Source organism: Grampus griseus (genome assembly GCF_964374135.1).
Source record: "Grampus griseus genome assembly, chromosome: 19".
In the NCBI taxonomy this organism is placed as follows: Eukaryota; Metazoa; Chordata; class Mammalia; order Artiodactyla; family Delphinidae; genus Grampus; species Grampus griseus.
The window spans coordinates 53,926,864-53,948,121 of record NC_139013.1 but is presented as its reverse complement, the minus strand read 5'-3'; the positions used below and the strand labels follow the sequence as shown (position 1 = coordinate 53,948,121).

General features: G+C 58.8%; 2 protein-coding genes across 2 annotated transcripts in view; one reads left to right on the top strand and one right to left on the bottom strand.

Moving 5' to 3' along the window:
* SLC38A8 (solute carrier family 38 member 8) overlaps nucleotides 1–4,647 on the top strand; it is a gene marked incomplete at its 3' end in the record, with an annotated part of 30,335 nt that extends 25,688 nt beyond the window's left edge. Inside the window, exons 8-11 of the mRNA XM_082677923.1 lie at nucleotides 241–388; nucleotides 770–978; nucleotides 2,177–2,228; nucleotides 4,554–4,647. Of these exons, the coding sequence (XP_082534049.1) occupies nucleotides 241–388; nucleotides 770–978; nucleotides 2,177–2,228; nucleotides 4,554–4,647 (503 nt within the window). The remainder of the gene's footprint in view (nucleotides 1–240; nucleotides 389–769; nucleotides 979–2,176; nucleotides 2,229–4,553) is intronic.
* Nucleotides 4,648–10,197: 5,550 nt separating this feature from the next.
* Nucleotides 10,198–21,258, bottom strand: part of NECAB2 (N-terminal EF-hand calcium binding protein 2) — a gene marked incomplete at its 5' end in the record, with an annotated part of 38,175 nt that continues 27,114 nt past the window's right edge. Inside the window, 8 exons of the mRNA XM_082676664.1 lie at nucleotides 10,198–10,672; nucleotides 11,142–11,233; nucleotides 11,664–11,741; nucleotides 13,895–14,007; nucleotides 14,595–14,648; nucleotides 17,772–17,851; nucleotides 18,064–18,167; nucleotides 20,660–20,796. Of these exons, the coding sequence (XP_082532790.1) occupies nucleotides 10,644–10,672; nucleotides 11,142–11,233; nucleotides 11,664–11,741; nucleotides 13,895–14,007; nucleotides 14,595–14,648; nucleotides 17,772–17,851; nucleotides 18,064–18,167; nucleotides 20,660–20,796 (687 nt within the window). The 3' untranslated portion in view covers nucleotides 10,198–10,643. The remainder of the gene's footprint in view (nucleotides 10,673–11,141; nucleotides 11,234–11,663; nucleotides 11,742–13,894; nucleotides 14,008–14,594; nucleotides 14,649–17,771; nucleotides 17,852–18,063; nucleotides 18,168–20,659; nucleotides 20,797–21,258) is intronic.

Sequence of the window (21,258 nt, the reverse complement as noted above, 5' to 3'; positions counted from 1 at the left end):
TGTGAGCTGTTTGGAAGAAGGACAAGGGACAGTTTTGCCCAGCAGGAGTTTGAGTCAGAAGGACCAGGACCCTGTAGACTGAGGACAGGAAAGCCTTGGGAGATTCTAGAACCTTCTGTCAGCTCCTAGGGGAAACCTTAGCAGCGGTAGATCTGGGTGCTGTCTGCGTGTCGGAGTTGAGGTGGGGGGACAGCATTTTTCTAATCAGCTCTCCTGTGTTCCCCCCTTTACCCTTCACAGGCGTGTACGGCTTCCTGACCTTTGGGACAGACGTTTCTGCTGACATCCTGATGTCCTACCCAGGCAACGATGGGGTCATCATCGTTGCCCGGGTCCTCTTCACTGTGTCCATCGTGACTGTCTACCCCATCGTGCTCTTCCTGGGGAGGTGAGGCCAGCTCGTGGGACATGGTTCAGTGCAGAGCACAGCACCCGTCGAAAATTAGCACGTGCCAGGCGCCACGCCAGCCCACGTGGCGTGGGGACTGTCTTCACCTCTGTTTCCTAGAGGAGGAGACGGGCAGGGGAGTCAGGTGGTTTGGCCAGCGTCGCCCAGCTGGTGTCAGGACTGGAGCCTGGCCCCCGGAGCTTGGCGGCCCAATGTGGTCCCGCCCTGTTGGCTACCCATGTGCGGCGGGGGTTCCCAGGGAGTGAGCCCCGCCGGTGTGCGGGGCAGTGGTGGGGGGCACTCTAGGGCACCCAGTGGTGGGCGAGTGCAGGGCTACCGCCCCCCGGGAGCCCGTGGGAGCCCATAGTGCGTGGCCTCCAGGTCAGTGATGCAGGATTTCTGGAGGAGGGGCTGCTGCTGGGCGTGTGGGCCCCAGCCCCCGGCCGAGCCCTCGGGGCCGTGGGTCCGGATGTCGCTGACCGTCCTGTGGGTCACCGTGACGCTCGCCATGGCCCTGTTCCTGCCCGACCTCAGCGAGATCATCGGCGTCATCGGTGGCGTCAGCTCCTTCTTCATCTTCATCTTCCCAGGTGAGGGCCATGTGCGTGGGGGGTGGGAGCCCGCGGAGGAGGGATGGCTCCCAGCCCTGTTTACTGGGCCGGGGGGTGGGGGGGGGCCGGGGCTTCGCACACCTTCCCTCATTTAACATCTCAATGGGCGTGCTGTTATCAGCCTACAGATGGGAAGACGGAGGCCCTGAGGCCTCCTGGGTGGAATAGCTAGCTTGTAGCGGGGCTGAGTCAGCCTCACAGCCTTGTCTACCCTCCCGCTGCTGCCACTCACTGTAGGATTGCATTTAATATTTTCAATGATATGAAACTCCTGTGGTTGAAAGGTGCCCCACAAACCTCTTCCTCCTTGTCCCCCAATCTGGGAGGCAAACACAGTTTCCATGATGGACGGATTCCTAGGAAACCTTCCCAGTGTTAGTGAGTGATGATGTGAAATTCCAGCCAAATTGGCCTGATGGTTAGCCCGGCCTGGCAGACCCAGGGTGGCCAAGGCTGGGGGCTCCCGGAGAAGGGGAAGCACTTAAGGGGCAGAAACCCCAGATCCTGCGGCCCCTGGCCCTGGGAAGCGCTCTCAGACATGAGTGATGGGGTCCGAGTGCCTCACCACCTCCCTTGGCTTCCTGCCCCCGCCGGCCAACCACCGTCTAGGGCGGATGGACCAGTGATGCTGTGTCTTGAACACACAGTACGGGCTGGGTGTCCATGTCCTGAGTGGGGCCTTGTAGCTCTAGCTGTTTCCCGTGCTGGAAAGGACGGGCCAGGATAGGCTTGGCGGCGGGGAGAGCCACAGGCTCTTTAGGCAGAGCTGTCTGGCTTCAAATCTCAGCAGCACGATTAAAAAAGAAAAAAAAAAAAAGACAGAAAGAAAAAAATAACGAAGGCAGCTGGTAGTTGTGAAAGGCGTCCCAGGGGTGAGGCCCCGAGTCTGGCCCTGACCCACTGCATCTCGTCAGAGACGTGAGTGTGCGCCGTCGTTGTCGCTGGAGAGGCCAAGGTGTTAGGGGTCGTCGAGCGGGGACCCCACAGTGACGCCACTAGCCACCATTCGATGCCCACTCTCCGGGGCAGGGTGAGCCTGCGGGGCCACTTCGGGCAAAGGCCCTGGCGGCCTCCCGGGTCCCCGGGGACTGCTGGGTGTCGGCTGAGCCCTTGCGAGCTCAGGGCTGCTTTGGGTTCAATAACGAAGAGCTGGTGTGACCCCAGGTCTCCTCCGCAGGTCTGTGCCTCATTTGTGCCATCAGTGTGGAGCCCGTCGGACCCCGAGTTAAGTAAGTGTGTGCACGTGAGGGTGTCGCCTCTAGCGTGTGCGGGGTTCAGCAGGAGGGGCGTGCGAAGGCTGCTCGCCCGCCGGGTCCTGCGTGTGAGGGTTCTGCAGGCCAGGCCGGGAGGGGGGCCTTGTCCACACATCCCAGGCCGGCACACCACGCCCTGTTCAGCCCATGCGCGGCCGCCCTTGCGCTCCGAGCGCTGTGGCCTCTGCTTGCAGCTTCATGTGATTTGGGGTCTTCCCGGCGTCTTGAGGCCCAAGTCGTGCGTGTTTCCCCATCCTGCACTCAGACCCCGGGCAGGCTGGTCCTGTTGCCCCACAGGTCCCTGAGTTCCGGAGGCCGTGGGCTCCCCCATGCACCAGGGCAACACGTTCTGTTAACAGGACAGCAGGTCCTGGTTGGACGATGCCTCAGTGCTGGGCCCCACGCTCAGCCCCTTTACCCCTTCCTCTCCCTGCGATGCTGGGATATTTCCATCCCAAAGATGAGGAGGCAGAAACCAACCCACAGGCAGGTGGCGAGCAGGGCAGAGCTGGGGCTCAACTCTGGCCAACTGGACGTGGGGCCCAACGCTTACCCCCTCCCTGCTCCACGTTGCTGGTTAGACAAGACAGTTTGGACCATCCCTTTTTTCAGCGGAGTACCCTCCGCTGGGTCGGCCTGTGGTGTGACTTGGACCATGTACTCTGCCACCGAGGGGCCCAGTTGGACCCCACTGAGAAAGAGAGTGTGTGCACGGGTGATGGGCCAGAGCTCAGCCGGTGCCAGGGACCCGGGAGTCTGTGCAGATCTTGGTCCCATTTCACAGATGTGAAAACTGAGGCCAAGACGGCTAGAGAGGACACTAGTAGCTTTCTAGGGCTGCTTGTGGCTTAAATCAACAGAAATGTATTTTCTCCCAGTTCTGGAGGCCAGAAGTCCAAAGTCATGGTGTCAGCAGGCCCCACGCCCTCTGCAAGCTCTTGGGGGGATTCCGTTCTGTGCTATTTCCTGCTTCTGGTGGCTCCAGGTGGTCCTTGGCTTGTGGCCGCATCACTCCCATCCCTGCCTCTGTCCTCACACAGCCTCTCCCTTGTGTCTGTGTCTCAAGTCTCCCTCTGCTTCTCTCCTCTGAGGACACCTGTCATTGGGCTTAGGGCCCACCCCCAGTCCATGGTGATCTCATCTCCAGATCGTCAACTTCATCACATCCGCAAAGACCCTATTTCCAAATGAGGTCGTGTTCACAGGTTCCAGGTGGATGTGAATTTGGGGGACCACCATTCAGCCCAGTACAGATTCTCTTATGTCACAGCAGCCGTGAACTTGGGGCCCACTTGCAGCCTCTCGTTCCCCTTCGTCCAGCCACATGGAGCCCGAGCTTGATCTTCCCACAGCGGCAGGCCTGGCTGGGCTCCCTTCTGGGTTGAGAAGCATTTTTCTGGGTATCTCTAAAGCTGCCTTGGGCTTAGCAGCAGCCCCGGTTGCCTGGGGGCCTCCTACACGGTTCTTTCCCTGTAGCGCCATTTCAAGTCTTGCTACTTCTGTGTGGTGCCTCAGCCCAAGTTCACAGCAGCTGTTACTGATGGGCTTTAAAGATATTTTTAATCCTAGCGCTGCTTTAGGGCTTCCTGATCCATCAAAGCTGCCCCGAGGAGCCAGCAGCCCCATCACGTTTACTTCTCTCCCCGCGTTCAGGCAGGCGGGTGTTCACGGCACCGAGCTGCCGCTCTGCCACGCTGCGTAACTGGAGATGGTCTTTCCATGACAACGGATCCTTGTGGCCTTTGTTAACGGGCCAGAAATATCCCTATCATTTCGTGGGAATCTTATTATCGTGGCTTTTGCCTCACTGTCTGCACCGTCTCTCCTGGTTACGTTATGAAGCCTGTGGATGTGGTCTCGTGACCACCAGTTCCAGCCACCTCTGTCCCCTCCTCCGTGGCCCCCCCGCCGCTGTTCCCATCTGTGTGACCTAGGGCTTTCTTCTCCTTCCTCACTTACGGGGGCGTCAACCCCCTAAAGAAAAGAAGCGGAAGAGAAGGGAGTTTGAAACTAGTGTCTCCCTCCCGCTATTTCTTTGTCTTTGATAAAATATTGGGAAGGAACGAGGTTATGAAACAACAGATCGGGTGAGAGTTGTTTTTGTTTTTTCAATTGCATGGGTACTTTATTTCCTGTTGTCTCAGAAACCCATCCCTACAGGTAAAGGAGGGTAACCTGAATTTTTTCCAAATTGGTGACTCTAGTAGGCTTCACATCGTAAGTTTTCTACATGTGTTTGGCTCGTCTGTGCAAATCTCCGGAAGAAGAGCGCGTGTTGACGCGCGTTTGTTGACTTGGCAGGTGCTTCCTGGAGGCCTGGGGGGTGGTCTCCGTGCTCGTCGGCACCTTCATCTTCGGGCAGAGCACGGTGGCGGCTGTCATGGAGCTGCTCTGAGGGGCGGCCCGCGCCGAGCGGGATGGGGTCTCCACGGCTGCCCTGGTCCGGCTGCCTGCATCCAGCCGTGAGACCGATGTTATCTCATCATAAAGATGCTGGAGAAACGGATACGTTCTGCCTTCCCAGGCTGCTCATTTGGGCTTCTGCTGGTTTCCAGGGTTTCTGGTGCAGTGGTGAGGAGTTTCTTAGTGTCCTGGGCCTGTCCTGCAAGTGACCACAGACTGGGGGCTTCTGGCAACAGCAGTGCATTCTCTCACAGTCTGGAGGCTAGAAGTCTGAGATCAAGGTGTGGGCGGGGCTGGCACCCTCCCTCTGCAGGCTCTAGGGGGACGGTCCCTCCTGCCTCTTCCGGCTTCTGCTGGTTGCTGGCCATCCTTGGTTCTCCTTGGCATGTGGCTGCATGCGTACAATTTCTGCCGCCTCCCTCATGTGGCCGTCTTCCCTATGTATGTCTCAATTTCCCTCTTACAGGGCTCACCCTACTTCAGTATGGCTTCATCTTAATTACTTAATTGGGATCTGCAAATATCCTATTTCCAAATAAGGTCACATTCACGGTTTCCAGAGGTTAGGGCTTAAACTGTGTCCCCCAGAAAAATAAGTTAAACCCATAACTGGGAGGAAGGTGCTGAGGCCCAGAGAGCCCTACTTTGGGGTGCTGAGATCAAAGGCACGAGGCAAGGGCATTGCTCAGTGGGTGAGAGCCCAGAGGGCATTTGGGGCGGCCTCCGGTGGGGATGGCAGTGCCACGGCACGGGGGAATGCCCAAGGAGATGCGTGCCCAGAGCTGGCCACACAGCCTGTGCTTGGCCTCGCTCCAGTGGGGGGGGGGACCCGAGGAGAGCCCCCGCCCCTTCCACTGGCTGGACCTGAAGAGCCTGGAGGCCAAGCGCACTGTCTGCTCCATGATTCCCTCCCCGATCCGGGGGTGAGGAACCACGCCTGGAGCTGCGGCTGAGGGGGCAGGGATCTGCCCGCGGCCGGGGAGGAGAGGAGGACGGGGCCAGGGGCTCCCGCGTCGCCGCCCCCGGCACTGACCCTGCCCAGGGCCCGGCAACCCCCGGGTGGATGTTGCTGGATTCAGGCCGCTCTTCCTCTGCCCTGGGACGTCTGCCAGGAGCCAGCAGTGCCAGAGCCTGCGTGGGCTGACGTCCTTCAGACACCTCCCTCCAGGTAGGCAGCAGCCGGGCCTTGTTTGTTATCTCGTGTCACGTGTGTGTGAGGCTGGTGGTGATAGAACTGTGTTGGAGTTTGGTTTTTTCCAGTTTATCCACCTGTATTAATTTTGGTTTTTGAGATGTAATTCATGTACCACGTAGTCCACCCTTTTAAAGTGTACAATTCGGTGCGCATTAGATGTACAGTCAATATCCGATTCCTGTACGTTTATCACCCCCAAAGGAACCCAGGACCCGTTAGCCCTGACTCCCTGTTGCGCCCTCTCTCCAGTTCCCCGTAACCAGGGATCCGCTTTCTGTCTCTAGGGATTTGCCCGTTCTGGACTTTCCACATGAATACATGGCCTTTTGTGTCTGGTTCCTTTGACTTAGCGTGATGTTTTCAAACTCGCCCATTTTCCAGGTGAGGCAACTGAGGCTTGGGAAACTCAAGGCCGCCTGTCGCGTGAGGTGCAGAGTTGGGTTGCGACTGATTTTGGGTTAAATTCCATTGTCCATTTTCTGTCCGCTCCTAGGAGTGGCCAAGGGGGGTGGGAACTAGTTGACCCAGGGGGTAGGGATGGGGCCCCTGCCCCCCAGTGCCCTGGCTGTTGGCGGAGACTCTGACCCAGTGAGGGAGACACAGGCCCCTTCTCCAAGTGCTCTCTGACCAGCCCCACCACGGCCTGCCACACCCTACAGTGGCCACAGTGGCCACAGCGTCCTCCTGGACAAGGGCCTCAGAACAGGCACATGTGCTGGCAGAATTGACTTCCTGGAGCATGTATCACCCCAGAGCTGGCAGCGGGTTTGGATGGTCAGAGACTTATCATCTACACCCTGTGTGCTTGGCACTGTGCTGCTGCCCAGGAAGGCTGGGCTGTGATAGGACCCTTCACGGAGAGTCCTTCACGGAGGGTCCTGGGTAAGAACGAAGCATGGCGGTTAAGGGTCGTGCCAAAAAGAGAGGCAGTGTATGAAGTGGCTTTGGAGTTGGACTACTGATTGTGAATACTTTCTGCCATTTGCTTAAGATTTGGAAAGTTCATGAACCTCCTCTAAGAATCAATTTCCCCACCAGCAAAACAGACCAGCCTTATTGTGTATGAGGCAATGTGGGCTTACGGTGTGAGAACTAAAGGTGATCGTGTACTTACAGCAGCTGGTGGGGGCACCCAAGCAATGGTAGTTTTATTTCCAGAAAAGCTAGGTTGAGAGTATGAGGAGGTGAACACTGAGCTTCCTGGCAGCTAAGGGGAAAAGGGAAATAGGACCACAGGGCTTATGCCAAAGCCGGAAGGCACGTCAGGGAGGTGGTGGCCTGGCACTAATGCTAAGCAGAGATGAGGGTGGGGCTCTTGCAGGGATGACAGGTGTCACCCCTGGGTACGATCGTTTCCATCTCTCTGACAGGTGGAGGGGATTCTCATAGGACTGAGCCTCAGATCGGCCATGATCACGCAAGGACATGATGCACAGAAATGCAGGCTGGGATGCCGCCCTCTGATGTCTGAGCTCGTGAGGCAGGTATGATCATCTCCTGGACTGACCTCCTCCAGCCGCGAGCGCCTCCCCCTGGTTTGGGATACCAGCTGGAGGACAGAGGGGCTCAAGCGGCGTGCTTGAGATCAGGGTGGCGGCACCGGGCTCTGAGCACGGGCTCTGGGTCTGGAACATCGGAGCTGACTCCGCCTGCCATTTACCGGCTCTGTCTCCTTGGCAGGCTCCGTCCCCGCTCTAAACAGCCCTTGTCCTCAGGTTGCTGACCCAGGAAAACCTCCGTGAGTGCTATTCTTAGCCTCGGTGTCCTTCCTGGGACCTGGGTCAGCACCTCCTCCTTTCCTTCCTCCTCCAGCCCTTGGTTCCCATCCTGTTTGTTCCCCTCTAAAACGAAACTGAGGGCAGCCCCTCCCTCCCAGCATAGCCATAGGGATGAGCTCAGATAGACCCCCAGAGCCTGGCCTGTCTCAGGATCCCGGTCAGTTGTGACACGTGTGCTTGAGTGCAGAGAACCTCCTGTCTCAAGTGACAGCTGTGAATGGGGCCCAGTAACGTTCTGCAGTCGAGGGGACTCGTTCTCCTGCTCTGAGCAGCATGGGACAGGGGGTTCGAGTGTCCTGGGGAGGTGCCCTTCCAGTGGCTCTAGGTGCCCCCAGGTGCTGCCCAGTACCTGAGGGTTGCCTGTGTCGCACACAGGATGGCGGCCACATGCCTCCCGTGGAAGGCTTGGGTTTTGAATGGGACACGGCAAGGGACACAGATGCTGAACATCTGTTTGAGCAGGTGAGTTGTGATTTTTTTAAAAATGAGATTCACGTAACATAAAGTTAACCATTTTGAAGTGCACGCTGCAGGGGCGCTGGGTGCCTCCGCACTGGCACACAAGCACCGCCTTCCTCAGCAGTAAGCCCCCCAGCAACCCCTACTCTAGTTTCCATTTCTATAGATTTAACTCTTCCAGACGTGTCGTGTGCATGGGATCGTGCAAATGTGGCCTTCCGTGGCCGGCTGCTTTCACTCAGCGTAGGGTGTGTAAGCATTGCCCGTGTTGTGGCCGCGGGGTCAGGTGCCTTTTTATGGCTGAATCACGGTCCACTGCATGGATAGACCTGGGTTTGTCCATTCGTCCACGATGGGCATTTGTGATGTTTCTACCTTCTGGCTCGTGTGAATAAGCTGCGGGCACAAGTGCTTGCTGGCTTAAACGCCTCAATTCTTTTGGGCCTGCTATAATAGACCCGGGGCAGGGAATTTCTCGGTCACGTGGTATTTCCATCTTTAACTGTTGGGGGAACCGTACTGGGATCTGACCGTATTAACCCGGAGCCGTTCCTCTGCACCTGTCTCTGCTGTGTGCGAGGTGGTTAGAGCACAGCACTGGGGGCAGACAGCTGCCCTGAGGGCTGCTCTGGGTTTGGATGAAGCAGTGCCACGTGGCTGTGTGGCCTCTGCTGAGCTGCTTGCCTTTGGGTATCGGTTTCCCTACCTGCAGATCCCAGGATGACGCAGGAAGCAGCGACGGCAGCTGCCAAGTGCCTCGCACTGGAGTGTAAAGTTAAGTGGAGGCCCTTATCCCTTTTAGAGTTGGTTTGTTCTCTTCAGAGCCTATTCCACCCACTCAGAATCTGAGGAGGCGCTAAGTGCCCGTGGGTGCAGTCAGCCCCGAGCCTACAAGAGGCGAGAGCTGGGGCAGAGGGTCACGGACCCAGAGGGCGGGCTTCCTCCGTTGCGCCTCCAAGAGCCTCCACCCCGAGATTATTTTTTGTAAAACAGCCTGGAACGGTAGCAGCTCAGGGTGGGGTGAGGTGACGCTGTCAGCAGGACCTCCTGCAGTGGCCTTCCCGTGAAAAGGAGGGGTCTTCTCCCCACTTCACAGATGAGAAAACAGAGGCTGAGTGCAAGGATGCTGACATGTCAGCTGGGATGTAGGTAGGTTCAGCTGGGATGTGAATCTGCATTTTACGCTTCCAACAAGCCCCCATGATTTCACTGGGCACCGCGGCCCAGGCCCTTTCTCTGTCTCCCGCTTCCCCGGCTCCCCAGCAGCCCCGGCAGCTGCCTCCCTACCTGCCCTCCTTTCCGCCCTGCTTTGGGAAAGGGAGGCACGTCTCTCTTCTTGTCCCTTGGGACTTTTGTGTATTGTCTCTCCTGCACTGCGGCCAGGGAAATAGGAAGGAAGTTACAGAGGTAACTTCCAGCATCGGACTTGAATCACCTTGAAGTCTCGGGTTTTCTGGCTTGTTGGAACAGGGTGTGCAGTCAAGGATCGACTGTGTCCAGGGAGGTCTGGCTTTTGCACTCGGCTCTTAGGAGGTGATGAACCTCTGGGACCTTGGAAAGTCCTGACACGTGTATCTTTGTTTACCTGGGGCCACTTGGGGTCAGCCTGACCTCCACAGGGGTTGGAGGCTAAGGTCGGCAGTGCAAACTCTGAAGGTGCTTCCCTGGTTGGCAGTTCCCTATGCGTAATGAATGTCACAGGGCAGCCCTGGGAGAACCAGGTGCTGTCTGCACGTGTCACTGGGAAGGGACACCCTAAGCTTGGTCCCTCCGGGACCCTCTGCCGTGCTGAGTTCAGTCTGTATGTATGCTTTTGCTGCCATAATCCGTTAACCACGAGTAGAATGGCTTGGCTGCGTTCTGAGAGTCCTTCTAGTGAATTACCGAGCCAAGGGTGGTCGTGGGGACCCCCCCGCACCTCGCAACAGGCGTGACTTGTTTGTTTGTCAAGATACATACCTCAGCGGCATCACTTCCCCTTGACAGATAAGACAGCTGAGGCGACTTGGTTCAGGTTTCAGGGCTAATAAGGGGCCCCGAGCATCCTGACAGCTTCACTCGCCCGCTGTCATCAACTAGAAAACGGGAAACAAACACGCAGCCGTCCCCAACGCTAGTTTATTTGGTGCCTGTCCCGGGCGGCTGTTTGCCTAGCAGGGCACTGGCTACATGGGGGTCTACTGCCGCCTGCGGGCTCGGCCCGGGCCTGGGGGGCACTACAGGGTCCCAGCTCCTCGCAGGAGTGGCAACCAGGAGGGGAGAGAAGGGTGAGGGGAGCCCGGCCGGGGACGTGGGGACGTGGGGGCTGGTCCTGTGTGGCCATGCGCTGGGGGCGGGGCCGCTCCCCCCTCACTCACTGCTGCCCTCGGGCTGCAGCAGGCCCAACAGCTCGATGCTGCTCTGTCAACAAGCGGGGCGGGGGAGTGCCACGGCGGGGGTTCGCCTTCACTTCAACCAGCGGGAAAAGACCTTCTTCTACTGAAAAGACAGCTCGTATACCACAGTTTCTAGAAAAGAGTGCACGTCCTTCATCAGAGGGAGCAGGGCGGCAGGGGCTCAGTCGCGGCCCAGGGTGCACCAGGCAGCTGGAGAGGAGGGAGGGAGACGCGTCAGGGGGAGGAGGCTGCAGTGGCCCCTCCCCCCTCCGGGCCAGAGAGTGAGGCCTGCAGGCTGCCGCTCCTCTGCCGGTGCCAACTCCCTACGAAGGGCACAGAGGTGCGTGTCCTGGGGGCAGATCACGTGCCCATGGAGGGAATGGCAGTCTGGCTGGGAACGCAGGGGGGTGTCCCACAGCGCGGCCTGCCCTGGCCTGGGGGTGCTTTCAGGGCCCCTAGCACAGGCCTGCCGCATGCTGGGCTCAGGGCCCTGGCCTTTGGGCGCGGCTGAGGCCCGGCCTCCCTGCCTTGTCTAGGACCCCCTCTGGTGGACTACACTTCCTGGCAGCTAAGGGAACAGAAGAGGCTAGGGTGGTTTGGGCCTCAGCTCAGCCATTTCTACCGGGCCCATGGCGTCCCCGCTTCCTCTGTAGCTGGTCCAGGCCCTCCTCCCCGCTACCTGGCACGGAGATCCGGGAGAGGGCCTCGGGCTGGCTCAGCGTGTCCACCTTGACGTGCCGGAACGCCTTGCACACGGGGCTCTGCAGGTGCCTGCAACGCAGGGGGCCGCCCGTGAGCTCTCGGGGCCACACCCCAGTCAGCCAAGCTCGGGGCTCAGAGCCCTGGTGCGAGGGTGGGGCCGGGGCCCCGGGGGCACAGCCTGGCTCTTGCCTCCCCCTGAGCAACCTTCACTGAAAGAACTTTCTGGATTTTTATCCTTGGGCAGCAGTTTTGAAACAGGAGCAACCCTGGCCTCCGCTCCCAGATTCAGGGCAGATTCAGGGCCCAGCAGAGCACGTTCAGGGGGTCAAGCTCCAGCCTGAGAAACGCCACCTCCAAGTGGATTGAGGCCCAGCCGTCTGAGTAGTGGAGCCTCCCAGCCAAGGAGCCTCTGGGACAAGGAAGGGCCTGGAAAGGGGGCCGGGGCAGGTCCCCGCCCCCCGTCCCACCACCTAACCCCCGGCCGAGGGCTGACACCTACATCTTCCACTCCTCCTCTGTCTCCCAGAACTCGTAGACCACGAAGGTGACGCCGTCTGCCAGCCTCACGGCAGCGATGCTGCAAGAGGAGAGAGACCGGACTCAGTGGCTGCACGGGGCTGCCGGCCTGCTTGCTCCCCAATGGGGTGCACACAGGGCCACACGCCCCCCCAGACAGGGCGGCCCCTGAGCCAGGCTCGGGGCTGCCTGAAGACCCTGGAAACGTGAGGCTGGCAGAAGCTGCAGCAGCCGGAGGTGGTGACAGGCCCGCAAGGCAGCCTGTCACCACCCGAGGCTGCCCTCAGTAAGACGCTCCCTTTCTGATCAGGCCCCCCGAACCCTCCAGGACCAGCCACCTAGTCTGATCAGCTGCGTGCACCTCTCTACCCTCTAGAGCAAGGCCTGGCCCGCTACAGGGGCCAGCGTGGCTGCTGAATGAACGACAGTGAAACGTCTTTGAAAAAGGCTTTCTAGTCATTGAAAAACCTACCTTTAAAACTAAAAGCATCTCCACCTCCCACGTTGTCCTTCATAATCATTTTTTCATTTAATCCTTAAAAAGTAGGAGAATCAGACATGGCCCAAGGCCAGAGCTGTCGTCCCTGTGTGAGCACCAGGGTACTCACCCCCTTTCAAGTAAGACAGAGACCCAGGCTGGGGGGATGGAGCAAGGTGGGGGGGTGCCTCTAAGGTGGCCGACCCCGGGAGAGGGAGGGCCGGCCGCCTCCGAGGTCACGATACCACCCCCGTTCCTTCTCCTTTTCCCACACGCTCAATAGCACAGAACCCCAAGCATCCCTCAGGAGACTCCTGCCCCGTGGCGTCTGCTGCATTGCTTCCAGGTTTGGGGCTGCAGAGAGGACGCCCTACTGCATGCTGCCCCCTCCCGGCCCTTCCCAGCCCCAGGCCCCCTTCTTCCACGCCGTCTCCCTTGATGAGCACACAGCTCCCGTGGCTCCGGGTGGCCCACCACTCCCCAGATCTCCCCACTTGTACATCGGCACCTCGAATGGCATCTGAACTTTAACGTGGCCTTACTCCCCGGCTTCTCCCGCTCAGCCTGTGGCCCCGTCCTCCATCAAGTTCCTGAAGCATCTCACACCCCGCCCGGCCTCTTTCTGCAGCCCCCCCACCCCATCCCGGCCATGGTCAAGTCCAGTCAGCCCCACTCCAACACAGACCCCAGCTCTGCCCACATCGTGCCAAGACCAGTGCCCTCTCCGGGTGACTGCATGGCCTCTCCCTGGCCGCCAGCTGCACACCTGTTGCCACCCCTTCTTACACAAAGGAGGCAAGACCGAGTCTCCCTCCTGCCTAAGCATCTCTGCCCCATGGTCCCTGGTCCCCGGAACGAGCAGGGCCTGCCTGCCTCTCTGGCCATCTGACCCACCCACCCCTGGGTCACTCTGTCGAGCCACACCAGCTGCTTGCTTTTTCTCAAACACGGCACCCTCACTGCCACACCAGGTCTGGGCACGAGCCTGTGCCAGGCCTTCTGCGGCGGGGGGAGCTGCTCAGCACTCAGCCTGAGCACACACGCAGCCCCTCCCCAAAGCCCCCTGTTCACTGGCCTGCACAGCGCCCACCGCCAACCGGAATCATCTTTCTTCACCTGCCCTCCGCCACCACCTGGAATTAACGTGCAGCAAGAGCAGCTGAGTCACGCTGCACCCCCAGGCCTGGCCCCCCTGCTTCACCAGGAAGCAGGTGGAGGCACATGTGCTCTTGAGGTAGGAAAAAAGCAACCGGGGAGGGAGACGCTCGAGGCAGGGAACAGGCACGGAGCCTACCGCTGGGCACCGACGGGTGGGCCACGGATGGGAGACAGCCCGGCAGCTTGCGCCAACGGCCCTCTGGGACCACCCCCAGCAAGGATGCAGGCCTTGGCCGCAGGGACCAGAGGGTGAAGCCCCCGAGTGGCGGCTAACGCTGAGTGGGCGCTGGGGGCCAGGCACTGGCCTGTACCCCCCACGGTCATTATTCCACTGACGCCTCCAACCCCACCAGGGAGCGGGTCCGGGCAGTGGACCCACTTTATAGATGAGTAAGCTGAGGTCCGCGAGATTAAGTCAGTTGGCACGTTTGCGCAGCAAGGAAGAGCCCGCGCTAGGACCACCCCGCTAGGGGGCTTCCCTGGGGTCCGCTGTGTTCTCAGGGGTGAGGCCGGTCCTGCCCTGTGCCTCCACCCCAGACACAGCTCCCAGCCACCACCGCGCCCCGCGGCTTACTCACTGGAAGCAGTTCCTGGCTCCGGCGGTGCCCCTCAGGTACTGACGCAGGGAGTCCAGGAACTCGACCAGCTGCTCAGGGCACACGGCCATCTCCTGCCGGACCAGCTGCAGATGCTCCGGGGCCACAGGACCAGTGAGCCACCCTGCGGGCTCCCTGGCATCCCGCCTCCCCCGGGACCCCGCCCAGCCCAGGAGCCCGCCTCTCCAGGACAGGACAACTTCTTCAGAATAAAACCGACCCACTCCCCCGCTGCACACACACACTTTTCATTCTTACACTTTTCATTCTTACACGTGGAAACTGGCGAAAAGTGAGCTAAACTTAAGAAGCCAAATGCAGGGAGTAGTCCCACAAGTGCTGAAAAAACAGACAGGGTCGCTTAAAGAGGCTCCAGAGAGACTGGGAGCTACCTGCAAGGCTTCGGGTCCAGGACACAACAAAACGAGTGACCAGCAAAATTGTTTCTGATTGAATCAGCATTTTGACGTCACTGTCCTGCTGATTACGTTGCTCCGGGCCCCACCGATCACAGCCCTGGAGCCTCTAAGAATGCTCATGGGAGGGGAGGGTGGCCAAGTGCTGGGGCTGCATCTCCCCTTGTGGTGGTCCCAGGGTAGAGGTGTCAGGGACACTAAGCCGCCTGCATCTTGAGGCCTGGCTCAGGCAGGGATGGGGCCACAGGAGAGGGAGGGGTCCTCACCATGTTGGTGCTTTCTTCATCCGAGAGATGCTGCTGGAAGTCAAACCAAAGGGTCTGCAACAACAAAGCATGAAGAGATGCCTGAGACAGAGGCCACCGCTGCTAGGGAGGCTCCCAGGACCACCACAGTGACCCCTGAGCACCCAGGGCCACCGAAGAGCTCCAGCCCCTCCACCCCACGGTTCCAGCGGCTCTGGAGTCCCCGAGCGGGTGGGAGCTCCCAGGGCCACCGAAGAGCTCCAGCCCCTCCACCCCACGGTTCCAGCGGCTCTGGAGTCCCCGAGCGGGTGGGAGCTCCCAGGGCCAGGCCTCTCTGGGCAGGGCTCAGCCCACCCTCCAGGCAGTGCCGGCTCAAGACAGGAGCCGGGAAGCCAGGCTGCAAGGCCACCCACAGGGAGTGGCACAGATCCCTTCTGGCCGTGGCATCTAGGGGGCGCTGGAGCCACAGAGGCCAAGCACGCCAATTGCAGAGCACACGAAGGAGGCTCCACTGTGCTGAACCCAGGACGCTGGGGTTTTGTCACAACTTCCGCCGACAGCCTTGCTGGCAACAGGTTCCCCGACAACTTACACGTCGCCCCCAGTCACAGCCCCTGGCGCCTCATGAATATAACGGCCTGAATGAGGTGGTCTGTGCTCGCTGGCCTTCCACCGGCCCTGGGGGCTAAACCCTCTCTACGAAATCTTATGTAACTTGCCAGACTCCCCGAGGTCATGGCTGCCCCTACTGTGAGCTCTAGGAAAGCAGGAAGCCCGTGCACTCTGCTCCTGACCGCGTGCTTGTGTCTGTAATGGTGCCCAGCACCATGACTGCAGAACAGAGAACCCAGAGGCCACAGAAGCTGGTCCAGGGTCAGAGTCTGAGTCTGAGGCCAAGCCTCTCTCCTGATCCACGGAATCAGGATCCTTCTTCCTTTTTCTTGGGCACCCCAATAAAGGCCACCTCTGTGCCCATCCCTGTCCATCCTCCACGAGGGCAGCCCGTGTCCCTGGCGCAATCCCGCACCCACGCGGCCGATCTGCAGGGCCATGACCCATGCAGTCACCACCTGGACATTCTTAATAATGTTGGAACAAGGGGCCCCATAAATTACACAGCCGGCCCCAGAGAGGGTACTGACTTTCCGGGGACATAGGGTGTGCATGTCGGCGTTTGTAGGCGGCCAAGGTCTGCTTGGCAGAGCAAGTCTCTTTCCGTGCTTTTAAAACCGTGTAGATGGGCTCCTGGAGAGCACTGGTTCCCTAGATTTCTCCTGGCCAGCTGGGCCCCGCGGCAGTGAGGATGAGGTAAAGATGAGGGGAGGGTGGAGGAGGGACGGCGGCACCCACGTCTGCGCCCCCCGCCCCGTCTCCCTGCCTCGCCGTCCCAGCGTTCCAGGAGCCCAGGCACAGCTAGGAGCGCTCAGGTTCGCCCTTGGAGGGCGGGGTCCAGAGCAGGTCCTGGATTGGCCCCTGCTCGCAGCTCGGGCCAATCAGAGGCTGGGAAGAGGGCCCCCCGCCCCGTCTCCAGGACGCACAGGTGCTCCTTGGTTTCCAGCCAGCCGGTTGTTAGGGCGACTGGGGCGCTAAAAATAAACTTCAAAGAGCCTCCCCCTGGGGGCGCCCGCAGAGTTGTTATGACAACCGGGCCTCAGGGTCCCCGCCGAGCCTTTCCCACCGCTCCCACCCAGCAGCTGGCTTTAGCGGGGCGGGGTGGCGGGGGCGGGGGGGGGGGGAGATCCCACCTCGGCCTCAGACCTGCAGGTGGGATGGCCACCTCCTCCCTCGGACTCCTCTCCAAGTCTCAGCCTCACCTCCTCCTGGGGAGCCCCACCCACTGCCCTCACGAATCCCTCAGAACCCACAAACCCATCAAAGCACTATTTTTCTTTTGCCCTTTTGCAAAAGATATAAAAAAATTCAGAGAAGTAGGAAAAATGTAAACTTGCCACTGCAACCCCACAGCCTGGAGATCCCTGCTATCTTGGTTTATGTTGATATACAGGTATGGTATGTGTATAGGTTCTGGCATCAGAATGTCTAATAATAACTGCTGAACAACATTGCTAATATTAAATGCTAACTATGCAGCAGGCTCTGTGCTAAGCCATTAAGACACCATTTAATTTAATCCTCACAATGACCCTGTGAGAGGTGCCATTCTGATTATTTTCTCTGTGGTTAGAGGAGGACTCTGAGGTTCAGAGAGGGTAGGTCACTGGCCCAAGGTCACACAGCTGTTAAGTGGTATAGCCAGGATTCAAATACAGGCAGTCTGATACTGGAGCCTGTTGGTAAACCTTAAGGCAAATTATTTTCTTTCTTCCAACGAATGGTAATCGTTATGGGCTGAACTGTGTTCCCCCAAAATTCATATGTTGAAGTCCCAATCCCCAGTACCGCGAAACGTGACTATATTTGGAGACAGGACCTTTGAATAGGTGATTAAGTTAGAATAAGGTCACATGGGTGGGCTCTAATCCAATATGACTGGTGTCCTTATAAGAAGAGATCAGGACACAGACACACACAGACACAGGGAGAAGACGGCCGTCTACACGCCAACGAGAGAGGCTTCAGAAGAAACCAGCCCCGCCAACATCCTGATTTCAGATTTCTAGCCTTGATCTGTGAGAGAATAAATGCCAGGGTTTAAGCCCCAGTTCTGGCAGCCCTGCAAAGCGAACACAATCGTATCCTGACTGCCTACCGAGCCGTGAAATGTTCTCCGAAAACACGATCCCATAAAGGCTGTGCCACTTTCCATCACTTGTGGATGTGTCACGTCCCATTTTAAGAAACTTCACGCTGCCGGTCATTCTAATCTCTCCTGGGACGTCACCATCCCTCACCCACCACCTTGCTGGGTCTAGGCTACCACCTGCCCAGACCACGCCGCCGCCTTAACGCCTCCTTGAAGCTCTGTCCCCTTGCTGCCCATGGTCCTGCCGACTACTTTCTGTTCCTCGAGACGCCCCTCCTGGCTGCCCGCCCGCCCTCCACAGCCGCTCCTCTCCTCGGCTCCTACACAATGGACCCGTTCCCGGCGTCCACCCTTACTCCGCGCTCCACCTGGGGAATGTCCTTTCCAAGGCTTCCTGACTCCTGTCTCGAGCTCTGGCCTCACTCTGCACTCCCTGGGGGCTGGGAGGGCGGAGGGTGGATGCAGGGACAGAGGCGAGGGCTCAGTGGGCTCACCTTGCTCTCCAGCCGTCCTATCAGCCCCGCCAACCTGCTGATCTGGGCTTCCAGGCCCTCCTCCCTGGAGTCCGAGGTGACTGGGAAGGAAGAACAGAGATGCTGATTGGGGGGGGCAGGGCCAGGCCTAAGGTGGAGGGGCGCTCCCAGCCCTGCCCCGGCGCTGCGACCTGTCCCCAGCCCTCCCAGGCTCGGTCCCCATGGGAGGCCCAAGCCCCATGTGGACCACTCTCAGAATTCCCCCCAGGACCCCGCAGCCAGTGCCCCCCACTCTGGGCCACTGCTCACTCACCAAGTGGGAAGCTCTTCCCTTGCTCCACGGCCGTGAGCTTGTGGTTGTGGGCGTAGACGGGAGTGGAGCTCCCAGACCAGGTCTCCACCACGCTGTGGTTCTGTCTGCAGAGGAGTGGGGCAACACACACTATGAGGGGGGCTGCAGGGCTCTGGCCGCCTGTGGCAGCTTCGACAAACATTAAGCACCAACTGGGGGCTGAAACGTGCAGAGAACTCACTCCGTGGAGCCCCGGCCCTGTGAAGTGAACATCGTGGCCTCTGTTTTACAAAGGGGGACAACAGGCCCACTGGCCAAGGCCACGCTGCAAGCGGGGCCGGGTTGGGATGAACTCAGATCCTTTCCAGGAACCCAGACCCTGTTCCCGGGAGGTTTAGTTCCAGGGCCGGGCGAGGCTGAGCCAGGCCCCCAGCCTCCCCACAGCCCACGGCTGCCCCTCTCCCCGGCCCTGCCGGCCTCGCTGGGAGCCGATTCAGCGTTCACTGCCCTCTGGGGTGGGGGCCTGCGTTGGCTAACAAGCCCCCTGTCCAAAAAAGGAAGCCCTAAGACACAGTCGAGAGCGGGCATCTGACAAAGACCCGTGATCCTGACCTCAGCCTGGCCCCATCCCGTCATGACACCACCCGCCACGCACACTACTGATGTGCACACACACGCACAGCACCCGGCATCCCTGACATGCACACACAGCCCACCCAACACTGCCTGGCACGTAGTAGCGACTCAACAAATGCCCAAACCCCATGTGCAAAAATGCTGGAAAACTCACCACAGACGTAAAAATACAGCCAGACGCACATATCCCCCCAACACACACACACACACTCCTGTGTGCACGGCCGACACGCCTGGTCCCCAGGGCTGCCTTGGTAAGGTTCTGGAATTTGCCTCCTGTGAGCCTGAAAGCCCAGCAGCCTCTCCCTGTGCAGAGGGGCCAACCCCCCCCTACCCCTCCGCCAAGGGAGGAGAAAGGCTGGCAGGTTCCTTGAGGTGTCAATCGGGGCGCCTCAACAAACTCAGACCACGAGTGGGAACCATGGGAGTCCCCCAAGGGCGGCAGGGTCTGAACCAGTGGCTCGTGCCTGGGTCACGGCGTCCCTAGGCCTGGGAAAGAGAATGCTCAGGGGACCTGCAGCTGAGAGCCGAAACAGCTGAGATCTGGGCAGTTTGAGGCGGCAGTGCCTGTGAAGCAGATGTGTCTCCCCATCGCGATGTGCCACTCCTGCCAACAACATCCCCAAGTAAGCTTCCAAAAAGGGGGCAGGCAGGTTTAACGGCTGACACGTGACGGAACTGGCAAAGCGCAGGAAATGGGCTCTGAAAATCACGCAGCGGTCCTATCTGTTCTGCAGCAGGAGAGAAACCGCAGGTTTTTAAATCAAGAGAGTGATGAAAAAAAAAAATGAAGAAAATCTATGTGACAGCTTCCAGAGCTGAGGCTGTTAACCTTGGGAACCCTCAGAATCACAAGACTGATCAGCTATGCAGAGTCCTGGGCCCAGCTCCCAGGGACCCTAATCCAGCGGGCACGGCCGGAGCCCAGGAATCTGCACTGTGCATATCCTAGGTGACCGGGCTGCAGGTGCTCAGAGCAAAGGCATTTTGCGAACAGCATCACTGAGCAGCCTTTGCAGTCATATGTGACTGGGACAAGCCCCCCACCAACCAAAAAAACACAACCCCCCAGGCCCAGCAACCAACACCCTGCTGTGCCGGGTCTCTGCCTGGGAAACCGCGGCAGAGACTCAAGGCTCAGTAACGCATGGGCACTTGGCAGCTGCCCCCGCCTGTTTCTATTTCTTTATTCCCCCTTTGCCCCGGGCACATCAGCTCTTCAGGGAAGAACCGGCACAGAGGAGTTGGCCGGAACTTAGGACAGCAAATGGGAGGGCTCGTGGCCCCCAGGGGCTGGCCCTGCCAGGCCGGAACGAGACTGCTAACTCTCCGGACCCCCATCTCACCGCCCCAACAGTGCCCCCCTGCAAAGAGGGGGGACACCAGGTACTTTTCCACGGCTTCGAGGACCCACAAACAAGGCTTTAAATAACACTAACTAACATTGGGAGAAAACCACTCCATTTCACTGCTCTTTCAATCTTTCTGAAGTCATGCTTTGATGCTCCTCTGTTTTCAATGCCCATCTATGATCTCACAGCCTCTCTTTTTGAACAAAGAGGGAGCAGGCCTCAGGGTCCAAGCTGACTGCGGGCACCAACAGCGCTGATTTTTACTATTTCTTCACTCACAGCATGTGATACTTGTTTTCGAATGATGGTAATAGCCACCAGAGTTTCCTAAATTTATTCCCAGGTTTTAAAAAATGAGTCAAACAACAGAATAGTTTTAGCTAAACAATAGTGTGAGCAATATGGAAATGGGGCCAAACGGACCAGAGTCTAGGAACTAGTCATAACTCTGTGAGGAGGCAGGTATATATCGTCCCCACTTAAAGAGCTGGGGAAGTGGAGGCACAGAGGGGAACAGCAGCTTGCCCAAGGTCACCCAGCCCCCAAGCACACGAACGTCCCCAAGAGGCAGCAGGTCAGCACACACACGGCCCACTCCCACAGGCCCCCACAAGGTCCCACCAACGCACCGGATCTGGCTGGTCTGCTCTTCGATGGCCTCCACCGCACTCTCCACCGAGCTCAGCAGGGACTGGATCTGACTGGCCGTCTCCTTCAGGAGGAAGCGTGTCACAAACTGGTCCACGTTGCTCCCACCCTCATACACCTGTGGCGGGAAGGGAAGGGGCACAGAGGGGAAAGGAGTTGGGGAGGGATCGTGGGTGGAGATCTGGTGCAGGGGTGGGGGGACACCTAGGGTCAGTGTCTCTGCACTGGGATGGGGGTATCACAGGGCTCCAGCATGAAGGCAGGGGTACAGACTCAAGAGACCACGGTGTGAGCCCCAGCTTCACCCATTACTAGTACTGTGACCTCCACACCACAACAGAAATCACTGTAGTAGCTATCTCATAACACTGTAGTAAGGACTGAATGAAAAAATTACATAAAATGCTCAGCACTGTGCTTGTCACATAGCAAATACTCAGTATACAGTAGCTGCTATGATGGTGATGATGATGGTGATGGTGATGGTGATGATGATGAGAAAGATGGTGGTGGGTCACTTCTGTTCAACATAGTATTGGAAGTCCTAGCCCCAGCAATCAGACAAGAAAAAGAAATAAAA